At 48.0% G+C, this 23,844-nt stretch overlaps 1 protein-coding gene across 1 annotated transcript in view; it reads right to left on the bottom strand.

The window, feature by feature from the left end:
* The window catches only part of JAG1 (jagged canonical Notch ligand 1), a 34,686-nt gene extending 27,720 nt beyond the window's left edge, over positions 1-6,966 (bottom strand). The window contains exons 1-2 of the mRNA XM_045980642.1: positions 6,393-6,966; positions 5,665-5,970 (exon numbers count right to left, since the gene is read on the bottom strand). Of these exons, the coding sequence (XP_045836598.1) occupies positions 5,665-5,970; positions 6,393-6,473 (387 nt within the window). The 5' untranslated portion in view covers positions 6,474-6,966. The remainder of the gene's footprint in view (positions 1-5,664; positions 5,971-6,392) is intronic.
* Positions 6,967-23,844: the final 16,878 nt, after the last annotated feature.

Raw genomic sequence — 23,844 nt, 5'->3', positions numbered from 1 at the left:
CAGGCAGAGTGGTAAGCACTTAATTGCCACATTAAGAAGGGGGATGTAAGAAACAAAGGTAATTGTGTTGGCAGCTGGGAACTTCCTTTTCCTGGCAACAGTGGCGGCCAAACCAAGCCCCAAGAAGAGGCTGCTGCCATTCCTGCCAAGCTGATGGACACAAACAAACCGCCATCCAAACGGCACGCGCGCGGCGGCCGAGGAGCCCACGCTCCGGGAGTGCCCGCCGTGCCCGGGGGGGCCTTTGTGCGAGGCGGTCGGCCTGGCCCCAGGCTGGTCGGGGGCCCTGCGCTCTGCTGACTCAACTGGCGCTTCCTGTCGCGGGCCCTGTATTAGCAGTATTTTTGGAGAGGCTGCATTATTCTCTGTAATCCTCGTTTCAGTCAATTCGGCCACACTATTGTCCTGCCTGCGTCTGGGTGGCCACGGTATAAAATATTCCGGTCACAGACGTATGAAATAAAGGCTTCGGCAATTGCATGGGTGGGCGCACGCTCGCTCGCCTGCCCGCCAGCACAATTCGCCGGATCCCACGGCTGCGGCAAGGGGAGGCTTGAAGAAAGGACAACTGCCCCACAGTGGCCAGGCTCAGGAGACTTCAGCCGGAGACAGCAATTTAGTCTGGGGGGCTTGACATTTCAATAGAGTCCGATCTGGTTACAAAGGGCGATTTTCTCATGAAAGCCCACCTCAAAGTCTCCCCAAGGGGGCCCCACAGCTCATATCCAGATTGGAGGCTCTCCATGAGATGCCCCCACCCCCTTTCCCATCATTACCCTTACCTGTTTGAAAAGCATCCCACTGATAATTAAATGCACCAGTTACAAAAGGGTGGCGAGGTTAATAGATAGAATACCGAGAAGCCAGCCAAGCACAACCGTCCGGTTCACACAGAGCAAGCCTGAACAAGAAGCCTTTCTACTTATTTACCAAAAGTGCAAAAAACTGGGCTGAGCTGGTAGAGGACTGGGAGTGTTCGACTATTTATGTACCATTTCTCACCAATGGGAGCCACGCTGCAGAACTTCTTCCCTGCACAGACACTGCCCTGCCCCAGTGACAAATGTCGCGGGCACCGTGAAAACAAGGGCCGCAGGGCAGGGCAGTCCCCTTCGTGGTCAGAAACCAGCGAGGAGATCCCAAAGCAGCCACTCAGCACTACAAACCAAGTTAAAGGAAGGGCACTTTGAATGCGGAACCCTGTCCCACCTCTGCCACCATTCTAGAAAACACAAGAATCCTCACGACCCATACATCCTAATGCATCTTCCTAAAGTCATAAAGCAGGTCAAATGTATTTCGTTCTAATTTTTAAAGTGTATCTCAAAGCTGGAGCCAAGTGTCCCTTCTCTCAGAAGGAACACACTTAGAGAAGTTTATCAAGGGGGGAATGCTCTGGAATATTGGCCTTTATGGATGACCATGCTAACTAAGTACAGGCATATCCACAGATCAGTTACAATGCAAGAATGCATAATCTGGAAAGCCGGACATTGGAACCAAGTGCTGGCCCTTTACGATGGGCTGGTGGCTGCTGGGAAGCCAGTCATGGCCTCCGTTTCCATCCCTGTTTCCCAATCAGGAACATGAAGGCTCCTTGTTGCCTTGGCTGCATTTCTTCATGGGTAACATTTTTTTCGTCCATGCTAAACATCCCACACACTTTCTACCCAAAGGGTCCCTTGCCCCTCTTCGCTATAAAGATTTTAGGCAGTATTCACATCTCTGGTTTTCAGGGGAGTGACAAGCCTGAAAGAGGCTGCTATCGCTCCTCCTCACCCCAGATGCCTGTATGCCAAAAGCTTCACTGTTCTCTACACATGTATAAAGTCCCTGGAGAATTATAGGTGTGCAGTTGGTGGGTCACAATGCATTGAAGTACTGGAGGTTTTAATAAGTTGCTAAGAAACAAGACAATAAGGAGGAAGAAAACACAGAGCACTTTACACCTGGAAGAGAAAAAAAAAGAATTAGAAACCAAGTACCCTGAATGGGAATTTCATGTGGGGAACAGCCATCCTGCAGACACTTAGCACAAAGTGAACACAGGCCCACTTCCCCTGCCTGCCCCCCAAGCCTGGTTTTGCAATACAGACATGCCATTTCATCACTCTAATTTGACACAGGCGTCTGAGAGCCGAAGAGGTTTTCTCCACGTGAGGAAAATCCCTTGCTCTGAGCACTTACAATCCTGGGGGTGCTGTTTGTCTGCATGGGTTGTAGAGACTGGCTGCAGAAAGGAGCCAGTTCCAATGAGAACCCCATCCTTCCACCCTCCATGTGTCCACACCACACCTACAAGAGGTGCAGGAACCCAGAAATGCAGCAGAGGGCATGAAGACAGAGACATGTCAATTACACTCTATGATGAACCTTGTGGGGGCATCTGATTTACCCAAACCCCTGGCAGTTGTTCAATCAGGCCTTAAGTGTGACGGGGGCCAAAGTTGGCATCCCTCTGGTATGCAAGAAACATATACTTCATTGGATTTCCCTGAACAATTCAGTTGCTCTCAGCAGCCTTTTATCACCGTCAATGCCACTTAGATAGGAGGCCAAGAAGAGACCAGATACGTCAACTGCTGCCCCCCAGGTTTCTCTACATTCACTTCACTGCGGGACCTGCAATGCATCAATTCAGCGAACTGGGGTTCTGCAGTTCCTAAAATGCTTTGGGGGCTGGGTAGTGGTAAGTGCCCTAATGGATTTTTAATAAGCAGGTACTACCAGGATTTAGCACTAATTCTGGGACGTGCAACTTAACCATTTCAATGACTTATAAATGGCTATTCCCAAATCACTTCCTGTTAAGCCCAATTACCTTCCATAAAGTATGTTCTTATCACTGGGTCCCCTGATTGGAGGGTCATAAATCAGACCCGTTGCTTCGAGTCAAGGCCTTGTGAGCACAGCACTGGTAGGGGGATTAGAAGCCACAATGAGAACCATGAGCCTGGAGCTGGGCCAGCAGACAGCCACTGGAACATAATCAGATACTACCCAATGGGCAGACCCACCTCCAGAGAGCTCCCCATGTGGACACGGAATGTGGACTAGATTTCAAATGTGACCGCTCGTTTCCTCTTCTTCCTCTACTAGAACAGGAACAGTTGTTCGATTGCCATCGGTCATAATTCCCAACCAAAACCAAGAATTACACCACCTTTTAAACTGACCTTCCACCTTGCACCCTGGACCACAGCCCTTTCATGATCAGCACACTGGGGAGCACCCAGGCGATTGGTGATTGTGACTGCTTAAGGATCAGGGCTGCAAGTGGCTGGAAGTCCAAGGTGGTTTGATTTTAAAACCAAACCGAACCAAAACAAAAAACTCATATCATCTTTCCATCTTCAATTCTGTACCAAGTTCAGTTATTACTTATTCAAGTCAGTTTTAAATAGACATGCTTATTAATATTTAACTGCCAAACTGAATGAAACTGCTCTATGTAGTTCAATACCTAAGTGCTTTCACTTCGGTTAACACTCACCCTGGAATCATTCTTGAAAGTTACAGACTGTGGTGTTTCTCTAACCACACTCGGGAAAATAACTAAAACAATACACCTAAATGCCACTTTCTCTTGGGAAGTGAGGCTTATGTTTCACAACAGGCCTTTTGGGGGGGGGGGGCAGGGTGGAGACTCATTTATGAGTGATACATGCATTTGGCCCAACTTCAAAAGAACCACACTCAGTGTAGCCCCAGTGGTCTCCCTATTCTAGAAAAGCCGAGAGTCTATTTCATGGTTGGTGACCCGTGGGCCCTGAAACCACAGAAGAGCCCCAGCATATCAATCGTCTCCCTGCCCCACACACCGCTTCTGTTCATTTCCCATCTAAGACTCTGCCAAGTGTCAAATGGGGACAGACACACCTTCTAGGTCACTTTTCCAGAGCCAGTCCAGGGCACAAGTCTCCCTGTTCTCATCCAAGCCGTCCTCTGACCCTACTCTCCAAAGTGAGCCTCAGCCAGGCCTGCAGCTTTTCCACATCACTAATAAGATTCCTTTTATGGTCTTGTGAAAAGCAAGGGGCTCAGGACTGATCCTCAGGAGGGTGGAACCACCTGCAGGCCCCTTCCCCCCAAAACTCCAAACACAAGTTCAAGGGCGGTCAATATTCAGTTAACTTGGGCACAGTCAGAAAAAAAGTGGCCAGACTCTTTAAAGTTCTCCCTAGTAGGGGATTAACAAACAAGATAAACACTCTTTGTAAAATTGAAATCCCACAACAGACACAGCCCTCCATTCTCTGAGAACTCTACGTACAGTGGGTTTTTCTAAGTCCCTTTCAATTGCATGTTTCCGATAACTGTCTTATCTCACCCACGGCAGAGGGCACTTTATAACGCCAGCTCCAGTAAATGCGGGCCTTGAGAGCCACCCCAAGATACACACACATACACACACGCACGCCCCAAGGCACTCTCCCCCTCCCTCCCCTCCTGGCGATGCGAATCACAGCCCCAGCCCTCGGATAGGAGGCAGCAGAGCGCACCCCACCGGAGCACGTGGCGGAGAGTATTCCCCCGGGGCACCGAGCTTCCCTCTCCCCTCCCCCTCACCGCCCACCCTCGCAGCACGGGCTGGGCCAAGCCCCAGTCCTGGCGACGAGCCACTCCTCCTGGACAGCAGGAGCGGAGCAGAGGGCACCAGCCTTTTCCCCTTTCCTCCCCTTCTGCAATCACACTCATCTTCCTTCTACCCAGTTTGGGATGTTGCAAGGGCCTCGTTGCAGGGTCGGACAGCAGGGCACGGGCCCTCGAGCGGCACACGGGGCGGGGGTCCACGCACTGGCACGCTCAGCAGCCGCCTCTAGCGGGCCGCCCCTTCCAGGCCTTGACACGCCCCCGGAGGCTAGCGGGGGCCGGGCGCCCGCCGGACGAGGGCGCACCCCCGCCCTTCCCGGGGAAGTTTGCAAACACAGCTGGTTCCAGAGCCCGGGAACCGCTGGAAGTGAGGCCACAAGGGCTACACCGCGCGGGGGCGAGGGCAGGAAGGGGCCGGCAGGGGGCGGAGGCTCTCGGGCTCCCAGTTCCAGCCAAGGCCCAGAGACACCCCCCCCCCCCCAACGCCCCAAGAGGCGGCCGCCCCCGCGTCCTTACATCCAGCCCGGAGCGCGTCCCCGCACGCCCCAAAGTCTCCCGGGGAGCAGCGGGAAACAGGCTCCCCCACACCCTCCAGGAAAGACACACCCGCCCTCCAGGCGGCTCACGAGAAAAGGGAGGGTGCCGACTTGGACCGCGTTCGAAGGCCAAAGCTGCGCCGCGTCGCCTTCCACGGCCGCAGCGGGTTTAATTGGTTAAGCGAAGACCTTCTGTAATGACTCCCAGCTCGGGTTGGGGTGGGGGGGGAGGGGGGGTGGTCACTCTAGGGCCTCAGAGGTGCAAGTTTAAACCGGCCTTCCTGGGAGCTTTGCCCCCACAAACCCCTGTGGGCTCCCCACTTTTGTGCGCTTAGCAAAAAGCCTCGAAGACGGGGCCTGCTGAGATCTAACCCTTGAGTCTCGGCTGCTTAACACCCCACCCCGCAAGACTTTTCCAGTTAGCGTGGAGTTTCAAGCCAAGGCCCTTTAAATCCCTCTCGCAAAAGAGAGAGCGGGACTTGGCAGGCGCGGGTGCGGACCGCTGCGGGCCTTCCTCACCGCGTCGCTCACTCACCGGCCAGGCGAAACTGAAAGGCAGCACGATGCGGTTGCGTTCGTTGCCACGACTGGCCTTGAGATTGAAGGTGTTGCCCCCGATGACAGGAGTGGAGCCCGAGCCGAAGCTGCAGGGCCCCCCGGCCGTGACGCGGGACTGGTACTCCTTGAGGCACACTTTGAAGTACGTGTCACACTCGTCGTGGGAGCACTTGCGGTCCCCCGGGTTCCGGACGCCGCCGCAGCAGTTCCCGTTCTGCAGCTCCCCGTTCACGTTCTGCATAGACAGGATCTCCAATTCGAACTGGCCGGAGGCCTCGCACACCTGCCGGCGAGGAAGGGAGGGAGGTCAGCGCAGGGGAAAGTTGTTTTCTTCGAGGGTGGAAGCAGCGACTCCCTCCCGCCCGCCCCGACAAGCCCTCAGCGCCAAGTGAAAATAATTTTGCAAAACTCAGTGCAAAGACTCAACGTGATTTCCCGGGCATGAAATGCACGAGTGCAGGAGAAATCAGACGACTGTCCCAGGGGAGAAGAGCGGAGAGAACGCAGCCCCCTTGCCCCACCTGGGGGGCTTAGGAGGTCCGGGGCTTCCCCAGCCCAGGTGGAACCTCCCGGGCGCAGGACCCAGCCGGAGAGCCCGGCGCCGGAGGGCTCCCAAGCCCGCTCCAGGCGCTCAACCGCAGGCGTCTAGGGAGCTGCGAGGGAAAGGAGAGGGCGGGCCGGGAGGGAGACCCGGCGGGCTCCTACCTTGGCTCGAAGGGCGCAGAGCAGGGCTAGCAGGAGGCTCAGGGGGCGCCCGGGCCGGCCGCGCGTCCGTGGGGACCGCATCGCTGCGCCGCGCGCCGCAGGCACTCGGGACGCCGCCGCCGCTGCTGCTCGCGCTGGTTCTCCGGCCGGTGCTGCTGCCGGTGCTGCCGTCGCCGCTGCCCCTGCGGCCGCCGCGTCCCGGCTCTAATATACTCCGCCGATTGGAGCATGCACGACTGGAAAACAACACCACTTTTCAAAAGCCCTTTCAAGAGCTGCGCGTTCCAGAAGGCAAAGGGCCCGGCCTCCTTTTATTATTCTGATCGCTTCTTTGAGGCGCTCCCCCTCCTCTTCCACCTCCCGGCTTTCTTTCCTTCTCTCGCGCTCCCCTTCTTTTATTATTATGATTATGCGCAGCCTTTTATTCCCTTTCAGATCAGCTGCTTAGAAAGAAGAGAGGGAGGGGAGGAAAAAAAAAAAAACCCCGAGCCCAGCTCGCGGGCCAGCCGCAGGTAACACAATGACGCGTGCCCGCCCGGCTCTCGGCGAGGGACTCGGAGAGCCCGTCTGGGAGCAGCGGCCCGGGCTGGCCACCTCTACCCAGCGCGCGGAGCAGGCGCATGCGCGCTTATTAATATTCATGAGGGGGTGTGTCTTATCTCGACACGCCCCTTCCCTCTGGTTGATGGGGAGGGGGAGTACTGGGAGGAACTTGGAAGGGGCTGGGGGCTCTGGGACTCGCGGGGCGGCTTAGACGTCCCAGGGCTCAGGGCGGACCCCTGCCCTCGGTAGCTGTGGGCCAGGAGGGAAGGGGAGTAGGGTGCGGCGAGGAACTTGCTAGGGTCCGTTGCTCAGGGACGAGCGGCGCCCGGTATCTCGCCAGGAGCCCCCTCGAACGCCTCGGGCCGGTGCCCGCCCGTCGGGGCTCCAGGTGTAGGCGCCGCGACGCTGCCTGAGCGGTCGGAGCGGGGCAGCTTCCGCCTTCCGAGCCGCCTGCGTCAGCTGCGGCTTTCGCCCCAGGAGGAGGGCCTGCCCGCCGGGAGCCCGGCCCGCTTCCCGCGAGTGAGCGAGCCGCCCAGAGCGCGCTGCTGGCAGCAGTAGCGGCAGAGGCGGCGGCGGCGAGGCTGGCGTGCTTGCCGCTGTCTGCTAGCCCGGCGGAGGCGACCTGGGCAGGCGCTGCTGGGAACTTTTGAAAAACTTTCCCGGAGCCAGGCTTGCCGCAGATTCGAGGGGAAGCCTCGGCCGCGCCCCACCCCCTCCGCGATCCGAGTCTGCAAAGTCTCGGAGTCCTCCCGGCTTCTTTTCCAAACAGTGCCAGGGCAGAGGATACGGAAGCCCAGGTGGGGGAGGGCGGCGGACACACTGGGGTCTGCTCAGGTTTAGGGAGGGGCTGAGCGAGATGCTGATGGGCTTTAGCTCCCACCGCCCTGGTCCCGATGCCCAGGCCGCAGTGCCTGAATTGCACCTGTAGGCGGCCTCCGAGCAGCTCTGGGTGGCAAAGAGACGAGCCTGGAAGGGACCGTCTCACCGCCATCGCCCTGCAGCAGAGCTTGGCTCTGTGGGGTGGCAGTGGAAACCTATGCAGTTTTCCACCTTGAGGCGAGCCTCCCAGTTAACAGCGACACTCCTGGTCATAACCAAGGTCAAAGGAAACCTGCGGGCTGGCCAAAGCCTCTGCCAGCCCCCCTCACAGCAGACCTGCTGCTTTTGAGGGGACCTCTTGATTGCCACGGAAGGGAAAACAAAATTTTGGCCCTTATATTGGACATGTTCTATGGAAAATCGTGACTATTCAGGGACAGGATCGTGGCTTGAGCCCTCTGGGACTGTGGGGCCTGATGGGCTGCGATGGGTCAAGACACAATAGTTTCCAATATACTGAGTTATAAGTGCATAAAAGGTTGACTAAATTGTGGTTATTTACTGCATTTAGTGGACAATATTTTCAGTGCCACATCTCATCACACTGAGAATAAAGCAGCCAGCGGACCTCTTTACATTCATTCAAAGCCACCAAGGGTGGTTTATCAATCTTGACATTTTAACATCCTGGGAAATACTCCTAAGAAAGGGAACTTCTTCGTGGCAATGTGTCCCATCCGTATTTTGGAAGGGCCATAATCCAAGAGCAGAACAAGTTTGCAGCTGGCATAGACAATAGCAACCTGAACATTTTGTCTTAATGTGCCCCAGTCCATCCAGTTATCCTTAATGCAAGGCATCCAGTTGTCATCTGTAATTGCATCTAGATTTTTTCTCACTAAAGTTTCCAAACCGATCTTCTCTACCTCCTACCTGCCTCCTTCTCCACCTCCTACCTGCCTCCTTCTCCCTTGTCTTCCCAAATGTCCATCGGGGTAATAAGTAATGGTTTAAAACCAAAATGCTTGTACTGGGGGGAAAAACACAATTCATGAAGGCTGATGAGGTCTTAAATTGCACACTCCTTGGAGTTCCCCATGTCTGAACCTCTTTTAATTCTGTGCCCCACACCCTGTTCAGGAAGGAGGCTGAGGCCTTCAGTGTGAAGAGTTTAGATCCAGCCACCTGGATTGACCCGAAAGGGCCACCTGAGAGATTTCAGGTGCCTCTAGGGAGTAATCTGGACTGCATGTAAGCTGGGATCAGCTCCAGGCCACAGCTGAGTTTAGCTCTCTTGACTCTTTTTCTCTTACTAAGAAAGAGAATGTAGATTTCTGGGGGTTAAAACTCTCTAATGAACTCTGACAGGTATATGAAATCACTAATAAACACAAAATTCACATGCTGAAGAGCACAGTGTCCCTCACCCTTCCTGAGCTTGGGAACCCACTAACTGTGGGCTAGAGGGGATTCTTTTGAAAATTTTCAGTTGGGACTCTTCCAGCTAATTGGTACTCCCCCAAAAAGCCAGTCACGTTTACCGCAAAAGACACCAAGTGGAAGCTCTGCCCTCTACTTCCTTGAAGCCGGCTCTCAGCCTCACTCTCTGGAGAAGGGGGAACTACTGCGGAAAGAACTCAAGCAGGCAGATTCCCCCTTGACCAAGCCACATCCTGCCTTTGGACACAGCAAGTGAACATTCCAGAAAAAAAGTTTCTGTGGGAAGTGCCATGTTTAACCATCGCACCTACACCTGTGAGAAGGGGAGAGGTTTGTGGTCAGTTCCTGTCTGGACCGTCTCATGTGCTCCAATCATAACCATCCTGTGGTATCTTTAATTTTAAAGATGTATTTGTTTTAGAGAGAGCGAACAGCAGGCAGGGGCAGAGGGAGAAAGAGAGAGAATCTCAAGCAGATTCCCCACTGAGCACAGAGCCCCACGTGGGGTTCGATCTCACAATTCTGAGATCATGACCTGAGCCAAAAATCAAGAGTCAGATGCTTGACCAACTGAGCCCCCCCCCAGGCCCCCCACTTTCTTTAATTTTAAAAAGATGCCTTTTTTTAAACTTCTTCCACAAAACTTGCCCTGTTTTACTTAGTCATCCACGAACAGCAGTCCTGAACCCCTCGCCCCCGCAACCACCAAAGGCTTAATAAGAGACATTCAAGCTATAATAACTGTATGTAAATGCATTTGGTCAACTTAAATCCCTTAGCTCTGTGATAAAAATCAGCAAATCAATATTTATTGAGAACTACATTACACCTAGCAACGTGGATGATCTCAAAAACATCCTACTAAATGAAAGAAGCCCAACACAGAAGACTACATACTACATGACGCTGTTTGAAGTTCTGGGACAGGCAGTAAAAGAATACTTTGCGGCAAAAGAAAATGTTGATGGAAGGATGGAGATGACCTGGATCGTCTTGAGGCTTCCTCCAGGGGACGGATAATGTTCTGTATCATGATAAGGGTTTGGGTTACACAGGGATATGCATTTATCAAAATTCATTCGTGCATTAAGTTTGGTGCATCTTGTGTTCAAAAGAGACAAAATTGTAATAGTCAACTTGAATGAATTAAATGGGTGCTGAAGTATATAGAGTGAGCGAAAGGATATTTGCAGCTTGGAAATGAATTTAAACATGAGATTATGGATGGAGAGAGGATAGCTGGCTGGTTGGATATACACTGGAGCAAAATAGTGAAGGGTTAAGGGTAGGATCTAGACGGGGACATACGGTGTTCACATAAAATTCTTTCATATGTCACTGCCTGAAAATTTTCACTATAAAGTGTTGAGGAAAATAGTTACCTGAATATGCCAGGTATTGCATACAGTGCCAGGACAGTGGATGACACCAAAACAGTGGACCTAAAGATTACAGAGAGGAGGACATGCCTGTAAGGGATGATGATAGTGTAGGTTGTAGTAGTGAACAAAAGGGAGGTCCTTATTTCCTCCCATTCCTTGTCTTCCTAATACCTTTCTTCTTTCCAATAAATAAGAGAAGTTTGTCCAAATATATAAAGGGTCCTGTAAAAAAAAATCCTTTAATATCTTCCTTTTTCTTGTTTGCACCTTGTAGAGAAATTAAGGCAACTTCATGAGCCTTGTTCCATGGAAGAGCAGATGGTGACCTCTTTCTGTTCCTTTCTGGTAGAACCAAAGATGCTTCTGTGTCCCGAGAGCTCTTCCTTCTTTCTACCAAAGTGTTCCCCCCACCCCCTAAAATGCAAACTCCTATAAATTCTGCCCAGGCAGCTCTCCGAGGAAGCATGTTCTCTGAGGAGACAATCACCTTAGTGGGTGATTCCCCATCTCGCACATCACAAGTACCTCTGAGAAAAGCTATGGGCAGCAAATAAGACATGAAAAAATTCAGGGTAAAGTTATAGCTCCCACGGCAACCATAACCAGGCTGCAAGTTTATCCATTTAAGCATAAACTGAGGCGATCCAGCCCTCTTTTTTCAAAGCTTCATTTCACATCCACAGGAGAGCTGAATTAATTTTCTTTGGAAACCAGAACTATGAATTTCTTGCAATATTAACAGTAATTTTGTATGAGCTTTCATTTAAAACACTGTTTTGGTTTGGGCTTGAGTTCAGGTATTTATAATTTTGCCTGTCCTGTCCCGATTCCATCTCACAGACATTATGTGGAAAGCTCTCAGGACAGAGTCTATGTCCACTGCCCCTTTAACAAGCCAGTGATCGAAAGTCACAAAAAACCCAAGATGCAAAATCCAGGAACCATGGGACCGAATTCCTCATTTTACACCTTGAATTAAAACCAAGATTCTGTATGACCTTTCATAGTTTTATGTAGTTTTATAGTGTCATAGTTTACAGGGGAAAAAAGTTGTACTTGTAAAACGTACCATTTTCTTATACTTGAGAACCTTTTTGAAAATAAAAAAAAATCTCAGGTGTAAATTGCTGTTAAATTGCCTTCTCAAAACAATTATAAGTGATTCATTCACCCTCCTTTTTGCAGTGATGACGTAGTGAGTTTTCTGTTCTGTGAATGACACCTGAACAACTTGACCCACAGGTATTCTGAGATAGGATTAAAAAAAAAAAAAAAAAAAAGACCAAATTGGTCCATTTGTACAGTTGACTGATCTAGATGCAACCAACAATTTTCTGTAATTGCAAAGTGTGACTGAGCTCTTACAAACCTTTTCATCTCCTAAAAGGCTCTGGAAATTATACTCTCAGAAGCAGGTAGTATGTGGAACTACCCCAATACAATGCACTCTGTAAGCACCTTTTCATCTTGTTTGCATTCAGCCTTTGCAAACAGACACAAACCCAATCTGCCTCCAGATCTAAAAAAATTTTTAAGAATTACATGTATGTAAATAAAATTTTAAGAATTGGAACTTGGGGGAAAGGAGAGCTAAATATATTCAGTTATCTGAGAAAATTTCAAAACATACATAAATGTGAGAGTCAAAGAAAGGTGATTACACCTGCCAATGGCACGAAAGCCATGAGCTTTCCACTCACAGTATTTCATGTTTGGGTTAATTGTTCATGATAAATTACAAGACTATGTCTGTTTTTGACACTTGTTCTCAAGACAGTGGTGCCTTTACTGATGCCTTTCTCTAAATTAGAAGTTATGAAGGACATGAAAAGTGGATGTTTGCAATACTTAAGTTTAGTTTTTCATGTGCAATGTAAATAGTTGTTTCTATTACTGTCTTTATGTCAAGAATGTTCAAGGATGGCTGAAGAAACATTCACTTGAGCACAGAAATATTGGCACAAGTACTACCTGCAAACTTCTAGATCCCTAGATATCAGTCATAACATACACAGATTTTTATAAGCATCATTTAAAAATGATTTCAGAAGATGTACATGTTTTTTTTTTTTTTCTTTTGGAAATGAACTTAAGGCATAGAAAACTTTAAAAGACTGTAAAGGAGAAAATTTTGTTTCCAGAAGATGGTTATGGCATCCATGGAAGTGGCAATATTTTTTCGAAGGCAGGTAACAACTAGAGAAGTCAATTACACTATCTTAGAATAGTTTGGCAGGAATTCATGTGAAGAGGAACAGAGGGGTTTAATAGCCCACACATGTGGGATGCCTGGGTGGCTCAATCGTTAACCATCTGCCTTCGGCTCAGGTCATGATCCCAGAATCCTGGGATCAAGCCCTGCATTGGGCTCTCTGCTTGGCGGGAAGCCTGCTTCTCCCTCTCCCACTCCCCCTGCTTGTGTTCCCTCTCTCACTGTCTCTGTCAAATAAATAAATAAAATCTTAAAAAACAATAGATCACACATGTCATATGCCTTAATGGTGCCATGCACCTTCTAAAAATACTAGGGCCGCATTCTGAAACTGCATTACTAGAAATGTAGATTAGCAATCAAGGAAAAACCATAGTTCTAGAATATTCTACACTAGCCTTAAAACAACTGAAGTGTTTTGACCAGGTCTGGGCACAACTGTTTTTTAAAAATTCTGGTAAATAGGCATAACAAAATTTGCCATCTTAACCATTTTTAAGTGTATGGTTCAATAGTAAGTTCATTCGTGTTGTTGTGAAACCACTCTCCAGACCTCTTTCATCTTCCCAAAACAAAACTCTGTGCCCATTAAATGACTCCCTATTCCTCCTCTCCCCCAACCCCTGGCAGTCACCACCCTCTTTTCTATGAATTTGACTACTCTAGCTACCTCACATAAGTAGAATCAGACAGCATTTGTCTTTCTTTGTTGTTTTTTTTTAAAGATTTATTTGTTTGGGGAGGGGGGCAGAGGGAGAGGAAGAGAGAGGATCTCAAGTAGACTCTTTGCTGAGCTTGGAGCCCAACGTGGGGCTCGATTCCAAGACCCTGAGATCATGACCTGAGCCGAAATCAAGAGTCCGACACTTAACCGACTGAGCTGCCCAGACGTGCCAGCATTTGTCTTTTTGTGGCTGTCGTTTCATTTAGCATAGTGTCCTCAATGTTCATCCATGCCATAGCCTATGTCAGAATCTCCTTCCTTTGTAAGACTAAATAATATTCCACTGTGTGTCTACACCACCTTTTGCTTATCCACTCACCTGCTGGTGGACACTTGGGTTGTTTCCATCTTCTGACTATTGTGACTAATGCTGCTATGAACACGGGTGTACAAATATCTCTTCAAAATACTGCTTTCAGTTATTTTGGATGTACACTGGGCACCATTTTTAATAGTCTTCTTGATAACTGGGCCATGCTCAGAAGAAAGTCTGCATTTTTTTTTAAATATTTTATTTATTTATTTTACAGAGAGAGATCACAAGTAGAGAGGCAGGCAGAGAGAGAGAGAGAGAGGGAAGCAGGCTCCCTGCTGAGCAGAGAGCCCGATGCGGGACTCGATCCCAGGACCCTGAGATCATGACCTGAGCCGAAGGCAGCGGCTTAACCCACTGAGCCACCCAGGCGCCCGAAAGTCTGCATTTTTAGACCTTTCTCCCAAGCAGTTGAAGACTTGGGTGAGTCTAATTGGAGAAGAGCGGAAAGGAGGAATTGCTGTTGTCCACAGACCTGGAAAGGCTGACTTGAGTAAGAGCAGGCTTGAAATGCTGCAAACAGCACACAAAACTCAGTGGGTGGAGGTTCCCAGAAAGCTGATTTTGACTCAGCAGAAAGACAGCTTTGTTTTCTTAAGAGCTATTCCTTAATGTCTTAGGCAGCCTTAGGGATTAGTGAGTCCCTGACAGTGAAGGTAATCAAACAGAGCTTGATGGGACCCCTGGACAGTGGCAGGAGACAGGGAGATTCCCCATCCTCTATGGGAGCCTGAACCAGGTGATTTCCTAGGAACCTCATCTCTAGGATGTCATGGCAGGATTTACAAGTAAGATGGCAATTTAGGTCCATACCCGCAGAGAGAATCTAGGAACCGCTTTTTACCAATGTGGTGTTGATGCCACTGACTGAGGATTAGTAGAACCTGGTGTGCAGGGGTGAGAACGGCATGGACATGTCTGCTTTCTGAACTGACTTCTCAGGGATCCATCACACACATATTTGCGAAATGGCTGCAGCAAATAAGTCTAAATGTCGCAGAGTTGATCGTTACAACCCTGGCTCATTATTATCCTCTGTCCCTTGCTATTCTGAATGAAGTCCGAGAACCTGCAGCATTGGCATCCCCAGGGAGCTTGATAGAAATTTGGACTCTCAGCTTACTCCATCCAGACCTTCTGAATCAGAATCTGCAATTTCATGAGATCCCCAGGCAATTAGAATGCACAATAAGGTCTAAGCTAGACCTAATACAGAAAAGTCTATGCTTCAGCAAAAGCTAGCAAATGTTCTTTCCAGGAATGGTTGCAATACCATATTGCTGGGGAGAAGTAAAAATCTGTATTGGTTGTCCCATCAGCATCCTAATGGTCATTCCTCACTTTTATCCAAGTAATATGTTTATATACTGTCATTCTTTTTTTGTTAAGATTTTATTTATTTATTTGAGAGAGAAAGAGTGAGCACTAGCAGGGGGAGAGGGAGGGCAGAGGGAGAAGCAGGTTCCCTGCTGACTGGGGAGCCCAACACTGGGCTTGATCCCAGGACCCCGGAATCACGACCTGAGCCGAAGGCAGACGCTTAACCGACTGAGCCTTCCAAGCGACCCTCTACTGTCATATTCTTAACAAATTCGGGAGGATTTCAGTTTAAACATGTATGTAGATAAATATCAGGACCTAGGAAAACAGAGCTAAAAGAAGAAGACCAAGATCAGGGAGGAAAGGTAATAAATGGAGACAAGTAGGTTGAGCGTAACTCCTTGAATTAAGTTGAGAATTGGATGCTGAGCTTGCTTCCAGCCAACAGACCAAGAAAATAGTCAGCCATGAGATTAGCTTTACCTATACAGAGCCCACCGGCCAGTCCCTCAGGTGAAGCAAAGCTTTTCTTGGCGTTTTGTTATGAAAAATATCCACACATGTGGGTATATTGTTATAGCTATTTGGAGGACTGGGGTCTTACATATGTGGAATGCTGAGAAATAACAACAGTTTTCTGAGAATGATGTCTGATATGTGATGAAAATTGAGGGCCTGACACCAAAGCACGGATCCGGGAAAGCAGGGTGGGGTGGGGACAGGGATAAGGAAGAAATACATCTTTCTGAAAGTTTTGCTTAATCCAAACATGACCCCAACTATCTAGTACCATGGCTTTTTTTTTTTAATAACTGCTTAGCAACTATTTATCGAGTCACTGAATAAATTCTCATGTGTAAGAAACGATTAGGAACGAATTCCTAACAATTTAATTGTTCATATTCAAAAAATGTTCACAAATCGCCCTATCCAAAGACCGACCCAGCATGGGCCTTTGCAGCACAGCTTTTCTGAGGTAACCTCTCAGTTTATATGGTTGTGATTATTCAGCTCAGTAACATAGTGGGGTTTTTTTGGTGCCCCAGTTATGTAAATTTCCCTCTTATATAGATGTGTAGATTTTGATGAAACTCAGTAAACTGTTTCTGGGGAGTAAAACTGTTGACATAGAAGCACTTCCCCCCTTTTTCTCCCCCTCCATGAGGTCGGGTACTTATAAAATGCCTTTTTGAGCACCGAAGCAGTAAAATAAGCCATTTGGCTTTCTCAAAAATGTAAATTTTCTTAAGAATGGTAAAATGGCTAATCTGAAATCAAAAAGTACTATGCTTTGTTTTTTAAATGCCTTGACTTCTCCCAGACCTCTACTCCACACTAACCTTCGTAAGCTTATAAGCTTAGCTTCAGGGAATTTAAGTTTACGTCTCAAGCTGTCTTCAGCTATCCTTTCCTGCTCTCGTAATCACAGATGCATCCCTGATTGATTAGGGGCAAAAATCACCCCGACTCTTTACCCCCCACCCCCATAACCACAGACTCCTTTGGGATATCATTTCTGGGGCTCCTCCCACCAGGAGGTGTGGCCTATTATCCCATCCCCGGAATGTGTGGGGACTTTGGCTTAGAGAGTGAAACACAGGTGCCTGTGGGCTGGCTGAGAGCCTTGGCCTTCTGAAATCTTGCCCATTTCCACAATCTCTTTAGCTTCAGGACTCTGCTATTGCCATGCAACAAGCTAGGTAGGCTAAGCTGCTGCAGAACTAGAGAGTGTATGAACGAGAACTGAGTGATGATCCCAGCAGGGGTCTTCCTTACCCGGTCAGCTTCCGACTGTTGACTACACACACACAGCAAGAAGCCTAGATGAGGTCAGCCTACTCAGCCCATTTCAGCAGAACCTCCCAGCCAGTTTGTAGACTCATGAGAAACAACTGGTCTTTCAAGTCCTTCGGATTGGGGGCACCCGGGTTGTTCAGATGGTTAAACGTCTGCCTTCCGCAGGGGTCATGAGCTCGGGTGCTGGGAATCGAGCCCCACATCAGGCTTCCTGCTCAGCTGAGAGTCTGCTTTGCCCTCTTCCTCTGCTCCTCCCCCTGCTTGTGCTCTTTCACTCTCTTCTGTCAAATAAATAAATAAATAAAATCTTAAAAAAAAAAGTCTGTAGGATTAGGGCTGGCTTGTTATGCAGCACTATTGTGACCCTAGATAACTGACGTGTCTTGAGTGAGCATGAGTGAAATATTAAAGAAAAGAGAAACACAAAAATGGCATGCAAGCCTGAAATAAGGGATGATTGCCACTAGCTTATCATGGCCTGGGGTGACCAATCTTAACAGCCTCTGCTTCAGAGAGGAAGCTGACAGGTGAGTTAAATTGGTGTTATTAAAGGAATCTGGGCTCTGCTCAAATTCTCTTAAAAAGTAAGGTATTTGCAATCATGACAGAGACTCTTGTGACCATAAGGCACTTTGATGTAATCGCTGGACGTCTCCCTTCCCTTCTTCCCTACAGACTGCTAGCCACGGTGCGGAGAATATTTGCAGCTAACAGACTAAATCCTGTCCCAGAGAGGTGGCATATTACATTCTCTACCAGTCAGTTTGGATGATTCCCAAACCAGTATATGCCCATCGTACTTGTTATTGGAATACATCGTTTAATTCACTGTTCCATAAACTGGTAGAATAAGAATCTTAAAAAAAAAAAAAAGTATCACTTCTTTGCAAACTGAGTTGAATATGACTTGATAAGAATAAATGTGAGTAGGGGTGCCTGGGTGGCTCAGTGGGTGAAGCCTCTGCCTTCGGCTCAGGTCATGATCCCAGGGTCCTGGGATGGAGCCCTGCATCAGGCTCTCTGCTCAGCGGGGGCCTGTTCCCCCTCCCCCTCTGATGCTTCTCTGCCTACTTGTGATCTTTCTCTCTCTCTGTCAAATAAATGAATAAAATCTTTAAAAAAAAATGTGAGTAGCTAAAAATATGTTCTTGTTGAATGAAAGTGAGAAAGACAACTTGCTTCCCAAGTGTCTTTTCACTTTCATTCCAATTGAAAGAAACCCAACTGAACGCTATAAACGAGGTGCTATGGATGAAATAGGAGGCAAGGCGGGCCACTTAGAAAGCTTTGTCTTAGAAGCCGGGCAAATGAATAGCCATTTGTGGGATCCGTGTATGTCATGTTTTATGATTCTGTCTTTAAATGACAGTTTTGATTAACCAATTACTGGCCATGATTGCATCACTTAAGGTTTTATTCTGTTAGTAGAGCTTGGAGCAGTGCCTGACACATAGCAGGATCATGGGAACTAGTTGCTGAATGAATTTGTTGAATGAATTAGTTGCAAATTGCTGACAACATACAGCACAACCAAACCAGACCTGTCTCCATACACCAATGTGTTTCAATACTGAATAGGAAAATCAGTACCCTAGAAGCTGAAGGACTGGCTTAGCTTTCCAGCAAACCTATCTAAATATCGATTCTTGTATACCAGCTTGTTGAAGAAGGCTGAAATTGCAGGGGCTTGGCATTCCCTAAAAAGGTCCCACTAGCATGTATCATATTCACTGGGATGGCTTGTTAAATCACACATTTCTATGATCTACCACGGAAGTTTCTGTTTAGTAAATCTGGTGGAGGACAGCAGAATTTGTATTTCTTTTTTTAAAGATTTTATTTATTCATTTGAAAGAGAGAGAGAGAAAGAGAAACAGCAGAGCAGGAGGGGCACAGGGAGAGAGAATCTCAAGCAGACTCCACACTGAGTGTGGAGGCCAATGTGGGGCTCCATCCCCAGCACCCCGAGATCATGACCTGAGCTGAAACCAATGGGCAGACAATGCTTAACTGACTGTGCTACCCAGACAACCCTAGAATTTGTATTTCTTTTTTTAATAATTTTTTAAAATTTTTTATAAACATATAATGTATTATTAGCCCCAGGGGTAGAGGTATGTGAATCTCCAGGTTTACACACTTCACAGCACTCACCATAGTAGAATCTGTATTTCTAACAAGCTTCCAGGTAATGCTATTCAGGGACCAAACTGTTAATCACAGACCTACCATAGCCTAAAAGTAAGCAGTTACCAAGGTCATCTGGCCCTCCCCCGTCTGTCCACCTTCTCCAGCCCATCTAATTCCTTCAACAATTACTAAGTCGACCAAATAGGTTGAGAATTCGAGTGGGGCAACTGAGATACATAAACCTATGCTGTATCCTCAAGAGTGTGGTTGGCTCCTTGTATTATGTAATTTAAACCTCACAGCAACACTATAAAGTTGACATTAATATCTCCATTTTACAGGGGAGAAAACTGAGGGTCAAAAGGTTATATACTTGTATAACTACTCACTCAAATAGGGAACACAGCGAGAAAGCGGTAGGGCTAAGAGTTCAGGCTGGGCCAAGACCAAAGGCCCCATTCTTTCCACAACAGCTAATGGCGATCTAAATGATGTCATTAGGATGGACCCTTGAATCTAAAGCAGGGCCAGTGTCTTGTTAAAAGGTCAAGTCCTTATTCTAGGGCCTTGTCTGGGGCAGGCCTGAGAGTCTGCATTTCTCATAAGCTCCCAGGTGATGTCAAGGCTGCTGGTCCCTTAACACAATTGGAGAAGTGAGGCTCTGAACCCCATTGGCATCGGTGGAGAGTCTGGGATGTCCCTCGGCAGGAAAGGGAGGTCCTGAATGGCCCTTAATGTTGTCATACACACAGCACAATTTGCCTTTTATTTTGTCAATGCGGAATTTGAAGGAGGATCACAAGGGGAATCTGTGTTAAAAGAATGAGCTTGAGGGGGAGTGCCAAGGCCATACATTCTGCTTGAGAATGTATTTAGCTGAGGGGAGGGAACTGGGTTCAGAGGAAGAAAAGCCACTTGCTCTTGCCCTCCCACGATATCTGGGAAGAAACCAGGGCATCAGGTCAGCTGTTCCCGAACCACAGAAGCCTATGATGGAAATCCACTCTGCCCTCCTGGTTACCACCAAAAAAAGGAAAAAGGAGTGTGAATTACAGTAAAAGCCACTGCAAAGGCTGGGAGTTTCAAATCCTCTCTTCACACCTCTCGTGGCACAACTGTGACTGATGGATTCTCTTCACTTACCTGTAGGGAAATACACTCCTTTTGCGGTGTCATCACCATCGAGATACAGAGGTTCCATCAGCCCGCACACCCCCTCAAGCTGCCCCTTTGGACTCAGCTCCTCCCTCTGTGTCCTAGAGCTTTACCTTTTCAAGAACGCCACAGATATGGAGTCATACAGTGTTCAGCCTTTTGACTCGGGCTTCTTTCACGTAACCCAAGGCACTTGGGTTTCGTTCATGCTGTCCCGCGAATCAACAGTTGGGTCGGTTTTTATTGCTGAGCGATATCCCGTTGGAGGGATGTATTTGTGTATTTGTCCCTTCCCAGGTGAGAGATCTTTGGGTTGCTTCAGTTCTTGGTGATTATGAGTAAAGAGAGTTATAAACATTTGCATACAGGCTTCTGTGTGAACATAATCTTTCATTTCTCTTAGGTAAATACCAAGGAGTGAGCTTGCTGGATCACTTGGAAAGGGTACGTTTATAAGAACCAGATTGTTTTCCAGAGCGACTGTATCATTTTGTGCCGTGTCTTGCAATAGGCGAGTAATCTTTCTGAGCTGCATGCCACGCAGCACCCCTAGGCTCTAGACACATGCAGTGTAGACAGCGTCTACTTTAGGATCTCAGGGAACTAGCTGCTGGGAGCATGAGCCACCTGGGAGAAGGCGGAGGTCAGATGTTTCAGGAAAGTGAGGTAACCTGGGCTTACCTCCCCCAGCTCGTCCAAGCTTCCAGACCCATCTGCTGAGGCCTGCATGCCTCCTCCTTGAGGGGGGCTTTGAGCCCACCTCTCTCTCCCACAAGTGGGCAATCCCCAAAACACCACCCTCCTGGGTCAGGCTTTGTTGCCAGATAATGTGACTTTGAAAAGAAGTCCTTCCCCCTCCCCCCAAAGGAGGCTAAGAAAGGCTCTCAGATCAATCCTCTGCAGATACACCGAGTCACACAAAGCTCTAGCAAATCCTTTATTCTCTCCTTGGAGCAGCTGCTGTAGCAACACCCCAACCCCCTCCCTGTCTCTGCCCCCAGTGGAAACCTGAAAGCTATTCATATCATTTAATCCTGTGGAAAATCCTCTCTGCTCTCTCTCCCCGAGGTGCGGTTGGCTGGAGGTAAACCTGGGCTTAATTCTTGTGCTGGGAAGGAGCTGAAAGGTGTCACATGATTTGACATCCTCTTCAGGAAGCTGATTCTTCCCTAATCTAGAAGCTTCTACTCATACTCCTGTTTGAGAGGGGTTAAAACAAGGGCTTCAAGGGAAAGTAACATTTGGATTTTCTTTTAACATGCATTCACTTCAGAAAAGATAGCAAAAGAATAGAGATGGTTGGCGTCTGGGGTGGGAAGTGGGGATTGGGGGGAATAGGGGTGTGGGGGTTGGTGAGTAGATTTTCACCTATGGATTGTTAAGGATCTCTACCAAATTTTTTATACTCTGTTTTAGACATGGCTAAAGAAAGCTGAGACAATTTTACTCTACTGCCAAGCACAGCCATGGATCTTTTTTCTTTTTCTTTTTTTAAAATTTAAAGTAATCTTTGCACCCAACATGAGACTCGAACTCATAGATTAAGAGTCATATGCTCTATGGACTGAGCCAGCCAGGCACCCCACAGCCACATACCTTGGGTCTCTCCCCTGCCACCGAGAAGTGTGAGATCTTATAGCTAAGTTCTTTAATTTTAAGAAACTTGATCATAAGAGATGCCTATATTCAGAATGAGCACCAAACCTACTCTTTTTTATCCCAGAACTCACTGATACATGAGTAACATGCTCCCAGACCTTCTCAGGTCTTTCCAGGCTGCGAGAAATCTCATAAGTGTTCCATAGTTCATCCAGTTTCAGAAAGCAAAAGAACATAGGAAATTTCACCCATCCTTCAAATAATGCATTCCTTCTGGCCTGTTTCAGGATTCCAGCAGGATCCTTTATCAAGCTTCGGCTAATGTGGGATGGCCCAGGAGGCATACAGATATAAAGTTGTCCTGGAGGGTTTTGTAATCATAAGGTACCTGAAAAAAAAAAAACCAAAAAACAAAAAACATTAGGACTGTAGCAGGGAGACAGGGTTCACAATCTTCATTGCACATTGGAATCACCTGGGGAGCCTTAAAAGGGATTGCTGCTGGGCCCCACCCCCTGGAGAGTCTGCTTTAATTGGTTCTACTTGGCAGCCTTGGCACCAAGACCATTGAAATCTTCCAAGGAGGGTCAAGTTTGAAACTTGCTCTGGCTTCAAAAACTGTGTACTAAGAAGACCAAAAAATCAATGACAAATAATGACCTTCTCTTCTCCAGAAGGCCCATCAGATGTGTGTCTCATGGCCACTATGGGACAGGAAAGTTGGGTCAGGGGAAGCCTTAGGACCCATAACAAGATCTGCTATCTTAGGGAAAGAGAAACTGAGAATGCCACGTTGCCAAGAGGAGAATGGGATTGACTAAAGAAGGAGCCAGAAAGAGTGGGAGAGCCTTTAGGAGAATATGTTCCTTGCGGATGTTGCTTCAAAGGGTAAAATTACTTTCACGTGTGTTTTGTCTTATGCTTACAGAGGCAAGGAAGCATAAAGGATACAAGATAGATTTGGGTTAGGATCCCAGCTCTGATACTTATTATCCCTGTAATCTTGGGCAAGTTCCTTAACCCTTCTCAGCCTCAGTTTTCCCATCTGTAGGATGGAAATAGTAATAGTACTTTCCTTACAGGGTGACTGGGTAAATTAAGTAATGTGTGTAAAATGCTTAATTCAATGCCTAGCAGATGGTAAGCTTTCTACAGGTTTTAACTGCCATTACCATTATCGTCACTGTGATCACCGTGGTCACTGTGGTGCAGTTGGTAGGGTGGAGACCTACGGTCAGTCTCAGTCAAGGGATAAAAGGGAGGGAGGACTTAGTGTAGTTTCCCCCCACCCTGAACAAACAGAGTAGAAACTAAAAAATTCCAGAAACTAAAGCTAAAGGAGCTCTTTGAAAAAGACATGATGATTGATACATTTGAGCTCAGAGAGGCTTCATTTATCGCTGAAGAAGTGTGTTAGTGTTTGACATCTTTGGAAGGGACAGAGATAGAATGTAACCAAGGAGTGAGGTAGGTTATGGCGCCAGTTGAAAAACTTGCTGTGTTGATTTGAGTTGAAATGGAGGCATCTCTGACTTTTGAATGGCGCTTGACCATCCATAAGAGCACAACAGACGGGATGGGGGGCACAGACGGGATGGGGGGCCTCATCAATGAGGATGAGTCCTAGGCTTGAGTGAGCACACCCAGGAAAGAGGCGCAAGATGAGTGTGGAGGAGATACTAGTGTGTGTGTTTGAGAGGTTGTTAGTAGGTCATAAGCAGTAGAATGGAATGGGTACCTGGAAGGTAAAGTCAAGATGGGAGTCCCAAGGAGGCTGGTAAGAGCCCACTCTTATCTGAGAGGGTTTGTTTAGTTTTCTGGCCCTTGAACCTATTTTTCCTTTGCGCTGCCACAGGAAAAATGAGAAGGGTGGCGGGAAGTGTCCAGTGTTCCACCAAAGATCAAAGTTAATGGACCCCTGTTAGTTTTATGGCCTCATGCGAAGGCACAGGTGCAATCACCAAGCTCCCTTGTTACTCCGGGATCCTGGGCACCTGCTCTCTCCTACCCGTCCTTCT

Source organism: Meles meles, chromosome 16, assembly GCF_922984935.1.
Source record: "Meles meles chromosome 16, mMelMel3.1 paternal haplotype, whole genome shotgun sequence".
Taxonomy (NCBI): domain Eukaryota; kingdom Metazoa; phylum Chordata; class Mammalia; order Carnivora; family Mustelidae; genus Meles; species Meles meles.
This window is presented reverse-complemented; position numbering and strand designations above follow the sequence as displayed.